This window comes from Hippoglossus stenolepis, chromosome 12 (assembly GCF_022539355.2).
Source record: "Hippoglossus stenolepis isolate QCI-W04-F060 chromosome 12, HSTE1.2, whole genome shotgun sequence".
Taxonomy (NCBI): Eukaryota; Metazoa; Chordata; class Actinopteri; order Pleuronectiformes; family Pleuronectidae; genus Hippoglossus; species Hippoglossus stenolepis.
The window spans coordinates 18,094,112-18,109,177 of NC_061494.1; the positions used below are offsets into that span (position 1 = coordinate 18,094,112).

At 42.8% G+C, this 15,066-nt stretch overlaps 1 protein-coding gene across 4 annotated transcripts in view; it reads right to left on the reverse strand.

Moving 5' to 3' along the window:
• grid1a (glutamate receptor, ionotropic, delta 1a) overlaps window positions 1-15,066 on the reverse strand; it is a 213,343-nt gene that overhangs the window by 13,956 nt on the left and 184,321 nt on the right. For all 4 annotated transcript variants that reach the window (XM_035173508.2, XM_035173509.2, XM_035173506.2 and 1 more), the window contains exons 9-11: window positions 6,051-6,152; window positions 3,751-3,948; window positions 1,867-2,197 (exon numbers count right to left, since the gene is read on the reverse strand). In XM_035173508.2, the coding sequence (XP_035029399.1) occupies window positions 1,867-2,197; window positions 3,751-3,948; window positions 6,051-6,152 (631 nt within the window). The remainder of the gene's footprint in view (window positions 1-1,866; window positions 2,198-3,750; window positions 3,949-6,050; window positions 6,153-15,066) is intronic.

Genomic DNA, 15,066 nt, shown 5'->3' on the forward strand with positions numbered 1-15,066 from the left:
ATTTCAAACAAGCTTTAAGGAAATGTACAAATTCTATGAAAAAACAGACCCATTTCTTGCTCAATATAATCATAGTTCATCATTAAATAGCTCTGATAAAATCTACTAAGTGATGACTGTAAATTTACTTATTCTAAAAATAAATGGCTTGGTAAACATGGGTGAGTTAACTAGTGATAAGTAGTAAATCTAATCACAGCCCATCGAGGTAATCTGTCATTTTAGAGATGATACTCACTACAGCATCATTTATTTTGTCTGCCCTGAAATGTTTCTCTCAAGCTTTTACTTTTCTATAATACATCTCAATCCTAATTAACAGTGTAATAATCATTCATTTTCCTTTTCCTAATGTTAGTCCCTTGCTATATTCCATCCTTCTTTGAGGGCAGAACACTGCTCTGTCACATGAACTTTGCCACCGTCACTTCTTCTCTGTCACTCTGACTCTTTCTCTCAAAATACCCCCAAAAAAAAAACAGCTCGAGAGGTGCATGAGAAAAATGTCAGGACACATTCTAATTTCAAAGAGTAGAGCCGCAGAAATGTCATCTGAAAGATTCAGGATTGTGAAATGTAATGAAAACATATTTGTCTGAGAGTGTCACAATCAACACGGCCGCACCCTGAGGACAGCTCGGGCAGAAACTGAAGGCCTTGTCAGCTGCATCGCACTAAAGCATCAGTCATTTTTATTACACATGGCTTTGACTGATTTCTTAAGGTCATCAAATGTGAAGTGTGCATCTAAAGTTTTACCGGATCTTACACCGACTGCAACAATCCACTTTGGTGCAGTCACTTTCATCTTTTTTAATAAATTGATTAAACCCTCTGATCACAAGAGGGATGTGTCTTTCTTTCGTTTTACAGTTTCTCCTCGACAGTGTCAGATGATTTCATGCATCTCCCCCTGACCTCCTTACAGAACAAAAGAAGGGCAGTCCCTGTTTGAAGAAAGTCAGTGCGTCCGGGGGTGGATGGTTTAATCTGCAGTGGACATACAGCGAGAGACAGCCGAGTGTTGGCATATCATTACAGAATCATAGGGGAGGGGGACACTGTTGCCAAGTTTATGCTCTCTGACAATGGCACGCTATGCATCAGCAGTCAGATCCATATCAAAGCGACCCACGTCTTCCAGAGGAGAAAAAAAAAAGTGCCATTCCACTTGACTGGAACAAAAAGTGGCAACGGTGGAACACGAGCCGGAGAAACAGGAAAGGCAGGGAATAGACGTGGAATTTGGCTTCTCTTGAAATACAGTGGGTGTTAGGTTAAAAAAGGCTCAAAGGCAAAGTGCCAGACTTTGATAGATGCACTTCAGGCTCTAACATCAGCTGCAGAAGTGAGTCATTTATCCAAACCAGACATACCTGGATGTCCACCAGGCGAAAGATGGGACAAGGGCACCTTTAGAAAAACGCTGGGGTGGGCGTTGTGCCTCAAACTGACTCACCACCGAATCAGCATTTATTGTCCTGTGACATTCACGTGTGCATTTTTAATTGATTGGACTTTTTTCAATATTATGTCCTAAATCCTTTACTATACTTTTGGTTTATATTCATTTAAGAACGGCACGTCTGGTGTTTCATGTGCCACTGAATGCAAAGAGCCAGCAGGTTTTTATTCATTTTAATAATGCCACTGACTTTAACACACACACACGCACGCACGCACACACACACACACACGCACGCAGGCACGCACGCACATGCACACGCACACACACACATGTTTGCTGTGTGTTAAGGAGGGATGAAAAGCTGCCGTGCCTTGGCTGTCCTGCGTATGACAAATGCATACTTTATAACTGCTGTGCTTGCTTGTGGTTTGCGGCCAGGATAAAACTACATCACCCACCTTGTTGCACAAAAGCACCGTAGACGATCCAGATGGCACTCTGAAGTGAAGTGGAGACAGAAGGCGGCGGATGTCCTCCTGCACTGTTCTGGCAGCGCACCGCCTGGATGCGCCTGAGCAGGAAGATCATGATGCCCACTACAGGGATGGCTGCGGCGATGCACGCCCACACTGCCAGATCAAACGGTGCCAGCAGAGAAAAAATGTTGATCTTCTCCTCGGACTTGCGCATCAGGATTCCAACTGAATAGTCCAGGTAGCGCTTGCTGAAATCCACCACGCTCTCGCGCTCGGGGGTGATGGTGATGGCTGATATCGCCAAGTCAGCTCGCTGTGGACGGAGAGTCACGATTTAGTCATTTCACTTTGAGGACTCTGAGTTTTCAAATGAACCAACAAACTTAATTCTAAAAGAAACTGAACTTTATTATATCGTTTTCTTTAGAAACATGATCAGGCCAGTTTTTCTGACATATCTCTGAATGCAGTGGATAAATTGGAAGGAAACATAATGTGCACATTTTAAATCCGCTTCAATTTCAGTAAACCTTCCATCATACAGTACATTTACTTTCCCTGAGCTCCTTCCCCAGACAAACTGTTTGTCTGTGCACCTTCATTTTCTTGCAGCTTCATTAACTCCACAGTAAGAAAACATCATTAGGATTTTGTGGAGGTTTGAAATGTAGAACAATCTCCTGCTTATCCTGGAATCAAGTCTGTATTATATACACTCAGTAGGATTTGGACATTAAAATCTTCAATCTTCATCAAAATGTGTTTCATCAAGTTATAAATCTTCTCCCCTGAAACAATAGTGACAGAAATCACATTGAGACTGACGTGTTCAAAACTACATTGTTCTATCACACAGCTCCATATGATAAACAGTCGTATACATATGTACCTTAAGAGTCTTAGACAAGAATTACTGCCTTGTGGTATTTTTGCCAGAAATATGTTCACAAAGCCCCCCCATGTTCCTGACCAATTTCATCGTTTCAGAAACGATGAAATTGGTCTTTGACCTTTTGGAATATGAAATGTCATCACTTCAGTGAATCTAATTACATATTGGTGTGAAAATGAGGAATAATTAGCACTTTATTTCTCAAGCTTTGACACATTTTGTGTTTTATAACCTCAGCCTTTGACCTTCGACCAAGAAAATCAGTTCTTATTTGAGTCCAAGTGAACATTTTGGGGCAAATATGAGGAATTCTCTAAAGGACCTTTGAAAAGTGTTTCTGGAGGTCACAGTGACCTTGACCCTTTGACCACCAAATTGTAAACGGTTAATCTTTGAGTCCAAGCAAAATATGTGTTCCTTAAATATCGCATTGATGAAAATCCGGTGGACGGATGAACAGACAGTCTGAAGCTATACTGCCTCAGGCCACGGCCGCAGCCGGCTCATAGGCTTAAAAATCAGAAATTCTCAACAGAAACGTACATTTAAAGGCCTTTAAGAGATAAATACTGTAGATTCCACATTTAAAATGTAAATATGTAAAAAAAAAAATCATTTATTTAGCCACTATGTAATTGAAATCATGAAATCCTCTTTCTCCAACAAAACCACTGAACATCCCATTATCATTATGATCCATAATACCCTTTGTCATGTTCTGAAACTTTGTCAGATTCCATCCAAAAAGCAGAAATCAGACCCACTTCAAATAATCTGCGATATCCCCGACCGGAGGAAATGGATTTGCAGATAAGAGCAGTTGGCCGTGCAGTGTCTTTCTGATCATTTCCACTTTGCTGACCCCTATAATTGGGCCCCCATTTCAAAACAAGACAACGTGGCTTGACTCCCAGAAAAAAATGATTTAGACCAAAATCGGGACACTGACTGAGATAAAGAGACAACACGCTAACCTTGCCAATGAGTTCTCCCATCATGCCATTCCAAGATCCATTGGGCAGCGCTGAGCCGTACTTCCCGTCTCCAACCTGGTAGATGTCGTATTTGAAACCCAGGATCTTTGCAAGGGCGTCCAGGACGTCGATGGAGAAACCTTTGTATCTCTTGGGTTGGCCCAGAATGTTTTCTGCCACCATCACAAAAGGTTCTTCCTGTTTGAAAGAACATTGTACAATTGGTTAAAGGACCAGCCTGTGGGATTTATGTGGATCTATGGGCAGAGATGGAATATTCATAATTATTGTTTTCATTAGTTTGTGATCACCTAAAAGTAAGAATAGCCGTGTTCTCGCCAGATGCTTGTATCTAAATCAGAACATCTCACCACCATGTTTATAAAATAGCCCTGAATAGACACTGGGTGGAAAAAGGGCCTTTGACATTTCTCTGTCACCTGAAGGCCATCTTAGGTTCTCATACATGCTCGGAAAAGGAAGGGGTGAGGGAGGAGTCTTCAGTGAACTCTAGGTGTCACTAGATCCTACACGCCGGCCCTTAAGGAGTTTCAGGGAAATACATTACGGTCATGATGATAATGCTGAGAGATGTGAAAGTACATGAATTTTGTCTCTGAGGCCAAGAGCTGTCACCACACTTAGGAAAAAGTGTAGAGTTCTATGTGTGTATTTAATCACAGGGACGTCATTTATCAGGATGCGCCGTAATCTCCTCCGGGTCTGACTGGGGTGAGGACACGTTCAGTCATCTTAAGAACTTCGGGGTGACACCTTTATGAAGAGCTTCAAAGGTGATCCAAGTTAAACTCCGTCTTAATAAAAATAGTTTCCTCAGCAGCTGTTGACCCGTAACACACGGTGCCATGGAAACTGTTACAGTTCATCGAGGTGAAAATTGCCATTTTGAATTTATTGCACCCAACCGTGGTTCTTCTTTACGGGGTTGAAAGTGTCAGGGCAGGATTGAACGGGTGGAGGAGAGGAGGAGAGGAGTCAGGGGGGAGGGCAGGGAGAGAAGTGAAGAGGAGAGAGGGGGTAAGTGTTAAGGTGGGAAGGGGCAAATGACTTGATTAAGTGACACTGCCAGGAGAGAGCCGAGCAGAACTTATGTGAATAAATATGATGCAGGTAAATCATGCGTGAAGAAGAGGGAAAACAGGAGAGTGGGAGGCGAAGAGTGAGACGGAGAGGGGGAGGGAATTGGGAGTTGGTGAAGTTAGTTGAAGAAGAGATGCTGCAATGTGGGATTGATTTTTTCTTTCTCAGCTTTCCTCTGCTCCAGATTCACAGAACAAGCTGGAGATGAGGACCTAATATTCCCTTTTTTCCAAGAGAGAAAATGTCAGGGAGTAAAAATCAAACAGTGAAAAGTCGATTATAAGACGTCCAGTTCACATCCAATATCCAGCGTTGTTATTGTTGGCTCAGCATCCATGTGTGGAAACCCCGAACGCAGCACAACCCGGGGTTGGACCTTCACTGGGGCTTTTCTATCGTTCTATCTACTAATTCCAGAAATCTCTGTTTGCTAAATCTATCATTTTCATCTAATCGGCTTCACACAGCAAGTGCAGTGTGGAATTTGGTGTGATTGGGACACGTGATACTGGGATTCATCATCTCTGCATGAGAACGGACTCTAATCCTCCAGTTCAGGATTCTGCGTCCTCAGTGAAGCTTCACCAAACTTTGAATAGACAGGTGAACGGCTCTTTGTGCAGCAGCAGTGTTCTGGGGTCCGAGTCCTGCAGCCGGTCTTCACTTGCTCTATTGCTGCAGGTCATTTTTTACAGTTTGAGAAAAGAAAACAGCAACGAGCATCAGCACAAGCCAAACAAACAACCCGTTCCAAACAGGCAGGTTTACAACAGGCACTAGTTACTGTGTTTCTGTGTTAATCGTGTTTTATTCATTCCCATGTTTTGTAAGAATATTTTTTACAAGCCTTTCCTTTTGGCCTGCGTCTTCTTCACATGTTAATAAGCTCTAACAGTTGTTTACTTTGAATCCAAATTCATTGTTTCTTTGTGAATTATCTGCAGAAATCGTTGTGTCCTCACACAGCAGCTTCACACTGATAAAAACAAGGCAAGTTAGTATTTATAAAAAATGAAGTTATTGGTGTGTAGAAGCGCTTTTATTTGTTAAAAAGAATTTACATGATTATTTGTCGTATTTATTGAGAAACCAATGCTCGTTGATGTGTTTGCCTGCACAGTGAGGTGTTGGTGTTCTGACTCAGATGTTTTCCTACGCAGGTCAGGTTCTAATAGATTCAGTTTACTCCCACAACTTACCAGTAACGTTACGATCTTGAGCGTCACTCCCTGCATCCCGCTCTCTATCCGATTCTCCTTCAGGCTACCGTTCAGGCCACGAGTGGAGTCCCAAGACGCCAGCTAATGGGGAGAAAGAGAAATTGGACAGATGAGATTAAAGAGGCTTTGGGAGGGGGGGGGGGGTACTGTGCAGGTCTTTGAGAGAAGATGGTGCCTCATTAAAATGTCTATCACCGCAATAATGAAAGAGTAGAAACTGTGCAGCAAGTAAATATATGGCGAGTGAGCTACAAGTGAGGTAATCATCCTATATTTGCGATTTTGTGATACACTGGTCAACATCTGAGCGGGTTTCCAAGGCAACAACCGTCGGCCATCACTGCGGTACTTGAACCTTCCGTTCATCACTGATTGTTGAGATGCACTGAAAAACTTTGTCAACAATTTACATTATACATTCAATCAAACAGACGGAGGAGGGGAGGAGGATGATGAAGATGGTAAATGTTTTTTTTTGTAGCTTTTTTCTAGTCCACTCAAAGTACTTTTCAGCGCATTCACCCGTTCACACAAACACCCACACACTGAATCTATGTGCAGCATCTTAAATTACTCATAACACCAGTAATTTGCAGATCAGCATCTTGCTCAAGGACACTTCAACACGCTGAATAAGGGAGACTGCGATCAAACTGCGGACCTTCTTCTCCTGAACCAAAACCGCCCCTCTAATGATGATGATGATGATGTGATGATGACATGAAGGAGTGTTTAACTTTAGAGAAGAATAAGAGAATAAAACCTCGGCTCACATGTAGAATTGCGATTCTGTTAGACATTGAAGTTCGTTCATTGAATTTGAAACATTCCTCATCTTTCAAACCCTCCTTCCACACCGTCAGCGTTCTGAGCCGTGTCTCAGGTTGCGGAGCTGATGTTTGTTAAATTCTTAATCAGCGCTGCGGGCCGGACAAGGATTCTCAAGGATCTGACACATCATTTTGAGTGGTCTTTCAGATTTGAGCTGACAGGACAAGAATGGTGGCCCGAGGCCAGACGACAGGCCTCTCTGGCGTTACCCGGATACCTTTTCCCACAGAGACACACGTCCTCCGCAACAAGAGAGACACCATTAAAATCGCATGGCTTTCAAAACGTAACCATCTTTTTACTTTTGTTAAATATCTCAGGTTTAAATGTCTCCATTCTTTAATGCATATTTTCTTTGTTCTAGCTTTTAACTTTGGATGTTTGAGACCTTTTGATTAACACAATGCATCGGAATGATTTTGTAACTTGCTACCTGACAGCTCACTAAATATAACAAAAATAAATGCTTTTAAATACAACTTTTTATCAACGTGTTACTGCTGCCACACAACACAAGTTCCCTCTGCTGCAGGCAAAGCTGCGTAACGTGTCTCATTTACATGCTGCTGAATCTGAACCGGCAGCTTATATGACTCACTTGCATCAGTGATGGGGAGGTTTCATACAAAATGCTGAAAGCCTGTTGGCCCCCGAGAAGATGGTTCTGGACGTACCATTCAATATTAAGCAGAATTAGGTAGAGATCAAAACGGTGAACAGGACTAGGAGATATTTTTAGGCTTCAAGATTTCATCTCAAGTCCTGCTCTTAACTTTGAACCCAAACTTCATGAAATATTCAGGTGTCTTGGCTCTTTAACGTGATTGGACACAGACTGCAGAGTTTTGGGGGCCTGGAAATATCAGAAAAGAAAAACTGAACGTATTGTCCCCCATTTCGTTTTTTAAACTTGATGAGAAACACGAAATGAACAACAGAGCAATATGTGGAAAGGGAAAACTTGAAATTACAAACAACTATACAATCAGGAGAAAAACAATTACCGCAGCAACAAAGGCTTTCGACTGTGAATAAAATAGAAGCTCGCGCGGAAAATGAAAGCGGCTCGGCATCAACTTCAGAGGAATGTTTCAGTATCGGCAGAGATCTTTTGTTCCTCACAAACCAACTGGTGAGCCTGCGATTCGCTACGTACTTAAGTCTGAAGAGCTCTTCACTGCAGACTGATAGTGAATCGTGTTTATAACCTGCCAGCTTGTGTGGGCGTGCATAAACATTTTCTCGATATGCAGGATGTTACTCATGAAATCTACCTCCTAAGGGCCTTTATCTAAGCTCTGTGTGCGTGTCAGCGATATGGAGATCAGCCCTGGCTGTTGATTGTAAATATAATATAGAGTTATGGAGCTTGTGCTAACCCGCCTTTGTGTATTGAAGAGCTGAACTCTGTCCGCTGTGCAGTTTGCTTGTAATATGAAATGGTCATATGTGGGTAATGAGTTCAAACCTCAGCACTGCACAATCTAATTGTAAGAGCTTGTCGACTTCATCTGTGTATCCAGATGCATGCAGCTGTGTCCGGTCTGTGTGTGTGTGTGTGTGTGTGTGTGTGTGTGTGTGTGTGTGTGTGTGTGTGTGTGTGTGTGTGTGTGTGTGGAGGGGGTAAAATGTCAGCGTGCGTTGCCGGCTTCACAGCTATTTTCTCCATGAGCAGTTTTGTCCTCGGTGAAAAAACACAGAGCAATCTCTGCTCTGTAAACTGAAGAACACTAAAGAGGAACACTTCTACTTCACAGAGCTTTGCACATCAACACGCCACCGGGAAGGTCACAAACAAAAAAGCCACGGCACCTGCATGTGAACGAGCGACACTCAACTGGACACACTCTGCTCTTTGAATACCAGCTTTGATTTACGGATGAAGTATTTCTTTCACTTTAACGGTGAACAAATTGTACAGATAAAAAAATATATATATAAGAGATCTGAGATCTTCAAGGACACGACAGCGACACATGCATCTACTTTGAAAGGAGGCCTTATGTGAAAAAAACATACTTAACGTGAAATGAAAGAAAACCGATTTTGCATCTTGATGCCAAATCTCATCAAAGATTTTTGTGTCATCACATCGATGATGATAAGGTGGAGACAGAGAGCTACTGTACTGTACGTCAGATTCAGTTGTTTCCTTCTATATCTCCTCTTCTGGCCTGATGGGATTTTGCAATGTCCCGTTTAAAAACTCACAAAAATAACAGTGCCGCAATTTAGCTAATGGTTATGATGCATAATGCCCCAAAATAATCATCTATAATGGGGCTGGGTAAATGCCAATTACCGTTTGAAAATGACAAAGGGACAGCAGTCAAATAGCCCTGGATTCATGGAGCCCACAACTGCTTCAATTGCAGTATCTCCTGGAAATGACCCACTTCCTTTTCACGGAACTTAAACTGCATCATTACAGATGCATACAGTAAGTGTAGTTAGAGGTGGTTGCAGCGATTCTGCGTTTCCTTTTTCCTAGTTCAGTCCATCAGGTGCTTACATATTGACAAGACCATCATGCTACCAAGCCTCTTATTGACCCACCGGGCTTTGTCTGCCACACCAACTCGATAGTCAAGACGCTCGTGTGTGTGTGTGTGTGTGTGTGTGTGTGTGTGTGTGTGTGTGTGTGTGCTGAATATATTGTTTGTCGCATTGTCACTTCCTGCCTTATTTACTGCTCATGTCTCGAATCAGTTTTCTCTGCATGTGTCAGGGTTTCGACTGTTATTCTATTTATTTTTGCTACTTTATTTGACAGTGACAGTAGAAAGAGACAGGGTAGGTAGGGGAAGAGAGAGAGGGGGTGACATCCAGGCTGGAGTTGAACCCAGGCAGCTGATGGGGTAAGGACTCTGTGTACACTCTGTGCACAATCCACTCTTCCACGTGAGCTACAGGGAGAACCCAGAACTCCACTGCTATACGAACTAAATGTTCTGTACACAGGAATATGCATGTATAGGTGTACACCTACGCAATATGATAATTTCTGCGTAACTGCATACAGTACATATGTTCCCGACTGGATCAGTGCCAGTGGTTTAATCGCTAATCACCAGGAACATGGTGAAAATCCAGCCGGTCATTTCAATTAGTCAAAAAAAAAGAGATCTGTCCTGGTTTAAATATGATGCTCTAACGTGTATGAAGCTACATGAGGCAGGACTGACTTTGTATCTCTGTGCTAGACAGAGTAAAAAAATAAAAGTCTTGAAGAAGTGAGTTAAAGGGGAAAGGAAATACGCATAAAGGCTGAGAAGCATGAGAGAAGGAAACGCGATTAAATGTTCCTCTATTGAGCTGAAATCCCTCAGAAAATTAAATCAAAAAAATTGTAGTGGGAAAATGAAAGCTTTGGGTGATCACACATTTCCCTGTGTTACCTTGAAGAATATCTGTGTCAGTGGTTGGATCAGGGCAGTGTACGGAGTTATCCTCGGCTCTGTTTCAGAGTAAACTGTTGTGTTGCTTGGAAAAAGAGAGGAAGAAAGACCGAGGGCTGCTTCCTCGCTGCATACAGATTAGCCTTGTGATATCGTGGCCCAGTCTGGAAATGAACGTGTAAGAGTGAGCGGGGCTCAAACTTGCCAGTTCTCATTAAAAAAATAATTGACTCTGTTTTTCAACTCATCGTATATGAACTAATAATATTTAATATTCTTTTTCTTCATCTTGTGAAGTGAGCAAAACAAAGGTCTGCAGGTGACGCTGTGAATTTAAATGAACTCTGTGGCTATAAGCTCGGTAACAATTCTTCTCTATTGTTTTAATAAGCACTTGAGGGATTCGGAGAAACATCATGCACATTTCATCCAGTTATGCAAAAGTCTCGGGAGGATTCAGGGTGAGGGTGGAACCACTGTGAGTGAACCCTGCCAGTTTCAGACGTTAAAGCAGAATTATGTAAATGGTAATGGCTGCATTTACAGCTTCTGTATATTGCAGTGTTACCATGTTGCAGAGTTATAACCTTACTGTGATACTTGACATGTCTGATGCTGTGTCCTCCGCTGTTATAATAGACATGTTAGAGGAGCTGTAGGTTTATTTTAATGGTGTTGATCGTTGGCTGAGGGACTTCAGTATCAACAGGTGTCTGGCACTGATCCCCGTGGCTTGTTAATAAAATATAAATGTCTCTCTTATCACTTAAGAGATGGGTAATTATCTAATGAGAAGACAGCAGCAACCGCAAGTAGAGACCCATCGTCGTGAGGGAACCTTTCTGCAGCACGGTGCTGCCACGAGTGCAAGCGTGACCTTCCCTCCGCCCTCGCTACCGCTCAACACTGACACTTTAGAGGTGGGAGACAGATGCTGACCTCTACATCCACAATCCTCGGCCCGTAGAGAAGCCCAGATCCCATTTTTACGACATATATTTTATATTTATTGCACGTAGATAATAAACACTTGATCACAAAAACAAAACCATTTGAGATATTCAAGCGTTATAGTGCTTTCTATCCAGACAATCCTGTATGTGTTTACAGGCCATTCTTGCATGGTCCAACAGAAATAAGTAGAAGTAGACAATCTTGAATCTATGGATACATTTCTATGAAAAATGCTCCCTCATGTGGATGGATTTCTGCTTGTAAATACTTATAGTTGCACTCGTATCACATGTATGAGAAAAGATGCATTGTTTTTAAGCGGTTTCTCGCTCATATTGCTGTTTCTTATGTCTACACAGGTAGGGGAGGTTTCAAAACGTCGCAGGTGCCAGAAAGCGAGTTTCTAGAAGCTTGACATCCCCAAACCTGGTAAATTAATCACTGGACCAACACCAACCCCCTGCAGATCTATTGTTGGCAAGGGAGAAAAGTCCTTCAGAGACTATTTTGTGCAATATCCCCTTGATAAGAAAGTGAGAAATCGGGTTACGTAATAGGATGAATATATCAGCCATCCACGACTGCATGTTTTGAGGGAAAACAACATGCAATTTTACACATGGAGCTCATGAGACCAAGCCACTGATGAATACATCTATCAGAGGAGTGATGAAGGCACACTTGGCTCTGTTCGGGCAGCGGGAGACGATATGTGAGCTGGCTCCGGGCGGAACGTGGCTTCCAGATTTGGTTTTGGAGGGTATTGACTTGGACTAATGAGGGATGAGAATTGGCTCCAGTCAGAAGCACTTTAAAACATCGTGGGGCATGAAAGCTGAATGAGTCACCAGAAAATTTTAATAAATAAATGAATCCTTTCACTTTTAAATCTGAGGCAGTTTCACTTTCTCGTTATCTTGGGCTAATGGCAATGTCGCATGTCTCGGGCAACAATCCAATATATTATTTTCAGCACAGACAAGGTTATTTAGAAATAACACAAGACATATGAATGGTGCCGTATATGTTACGTATATTTTACTTGAATGAAAAATGTATTTTGATGGACCAACAAATGGAATGAGGGGAAATTAAAATATGATTTTGAATAATACTCTAACATTGCCATCTTACTTTTGACATGTGCATAGAGATAACTACTGCACGACGCATCCCAGATAGGCTAGGAGGAACAATTACATTCAAATGAATTGACTTTCCTCCATAAAGAGCTTTGCGTTGTGAAGCTGGAAGTCATTAGCAATATCTGCTTAGAGACAAACTGACACATCAATAAGAGCAAACTGGGAAACCAAAACAACAACAGCAGCATCGATCACTCTGCAGCATCGCCGGATGGTGGAGAAAACTCACAGTAGCCATCCAGGAAATAGTATTTCAGTCTTCATTACAGTTTCTAACCAGAAAGACGCCTCATCTAAGAGCCATCAGGCTGGGGAGAAAATGGACTGAATGCAGATAAACGATGATGGAGAGGGAGGAAACCGGGGCTGAAAAATGAGGGGAAAGGGTTGGGGATGAGAAGAAGATAGCGGAGAGAAGAGGATGGGTGATGGGATGAGAAGGGGGGGTAAAGAGAGAGGAGAAAGAGACAAAATGAGGATGGCTCCAAGGGGGTGGATGTGGGTCAGGGGGTGGAGCAGGACATGCAATCACAGTTAGACTCCACTCGGAGAAACACGACATGACATTACAGTGCATTGCAGAGGAAACCATGTAATGGTGTGTCGTTTCTCAGTGGTACACACAAGCACACGGGGTAAGGAACATGCTGAATTCACTCTATTACGGAGAAACAGAGGAGCGATGCATGAATCTGTGTGTTTTCTCCCAGTAAACGTTCCTGCCAAATAGTGAGCAGAAAACCCAGATAGACATGCCAGGTAATGAACAACAGCACTGAATGCATTTGGCATCCCATTATCTGGCCTGGCTGTCCCCTTTTCCCTCCAATGATTTTGAGATACAAATGCCCACATGTTAGTTTGCTCCCTGGCTTCTGTTGGCTGCTCGTCTGGCTGCACGTAGCATCACCGCTCCAGAACAGTGTGTGCAACGCATGTTCGTGTGTGAACGCACTCTGGAGCTCCGCTGTGCTGTGAATGAATGTGCGACTCCGCTGGTGGACGTGTATGAGCAGTTTGAACGAGAAGCCAAGTCAGTGAATGCTTTGATTATTGTGAAAATGTTGTACCATCCTGCAAATACAGGGCTCCTGACCACAATCATCACAACACCAAATGAGAGAATAGTGTTTGGAATTACGGTGTTTATCCTATAGACTGTTTATAAAGATGAACCCCAATATCTCCACTTCTAACCACTGTCCAGAAATGAAGCCAAAAATTAGCCTGGTTATGAGCGCGGCCATCTTGCTCATTTGGAAAAGAGAAAGAAGTCTGTGGACCTCGAAGAAACTGAAACAAACATGACAAATCATTTCATTCCGCAAACCAATTATTCCCACTAACACGGAGGAGGCAAGGTTTTTGACCTATACTGCAGCCAGCCACCAGGGGGCAATCAGACACTTTGGCTTCAGTTTTTGGGGAGCAAACATGTCAAACATTTGTGTTTGTTCTTCCAGTAGAGTTTGTGTGACTCGATGCCAAACAGCACTGACGCTGTTCTGGCAAAATGTGACAGTCCAACACCTTTCTCGTCACCTGTCTGTCAATGTTCAGTGTTTGTGTATGTATGTGTGTGTGTGTGTAAACACATGGCACTGTGCGTCGTGTGTGTCTCTTCCTCGCTAATGCTAATGGCCACATTATGATGAATTGGCTTCATGATTTCAGTTAGGCTGAGTGGTGATTAAATCTTCATTACCGCTCCTGGTCAGTCCTGCTCTACATAGATTGCCAAGAAACTCCATTTCTCTTCATTCTGCAAGAAGTCCCTGACTGAATCAGGACATCCACAGCGACAAACAAATTACAGCTCGGAGAGGAGAGCACAAATAACACTCTCAATCTCTCACTTCAGCTCTGCAGCGTTTAAAGACCGGTTTCCCACCGAGGAGATGACACTCAGCGAACACAGCCTGCTCCTCATGAGGAAAACGTGGAGATAACTGTTCACATCACGCAACAGCGAATACAAAAGCAAACCCTAGTATACAAACTCATCATATTTCTGTGTACAGTGAATAGCAAGAAGCATCTGATGTATTTTACCTCAGTGCCGCATGACACCAAGATGGGTGATGTGGTGAAATGGTGGATTAAAGCAGAGAGACGTGGTTAATTCAGGAGCTCCAGTAGAGGGCACCCTCATACCTGACACCTCACTGACACGTGTAAACCCTGTGACCACAGTTCTCAGGGACACAGCAGATTCTCTGTTCCACCTCCAAGTTAATCACATTCGCTGGACACAGAAAAAAAGCAGGAGCATGGATCTATTCAAAAATAGCACAAACAAAGCAAAAAACAGACAGTTTGAAGCCTCCTGTGCAGTTTTTGTTCCTATCAGACAATCCACTAGACCCGCAGGACTTCTGAGTTAAAGGTGCTGCTCAATTCTGATCCCAGCAGACAGGCAGGTCTTTGCTCTTCCCTGTCGGTAAATGAGCCAGAGAAGGTATGTACTGTATCTACCTGACAACAGTTGTGGGAAATTAAGTATCAGGGAGAAGCAAAAACCTGCAGGACATCAGTCCTCATCACTGAAATTGAGAATTTAAACCAAAGAGGTTTGCAGGGGGGCCTTGAGATAATGAGCAACTGTTTGGTTTCACTTTGGTATCACTGCTTACACAGTGCGTGGTCACATCCAGACAATGTCCTAGA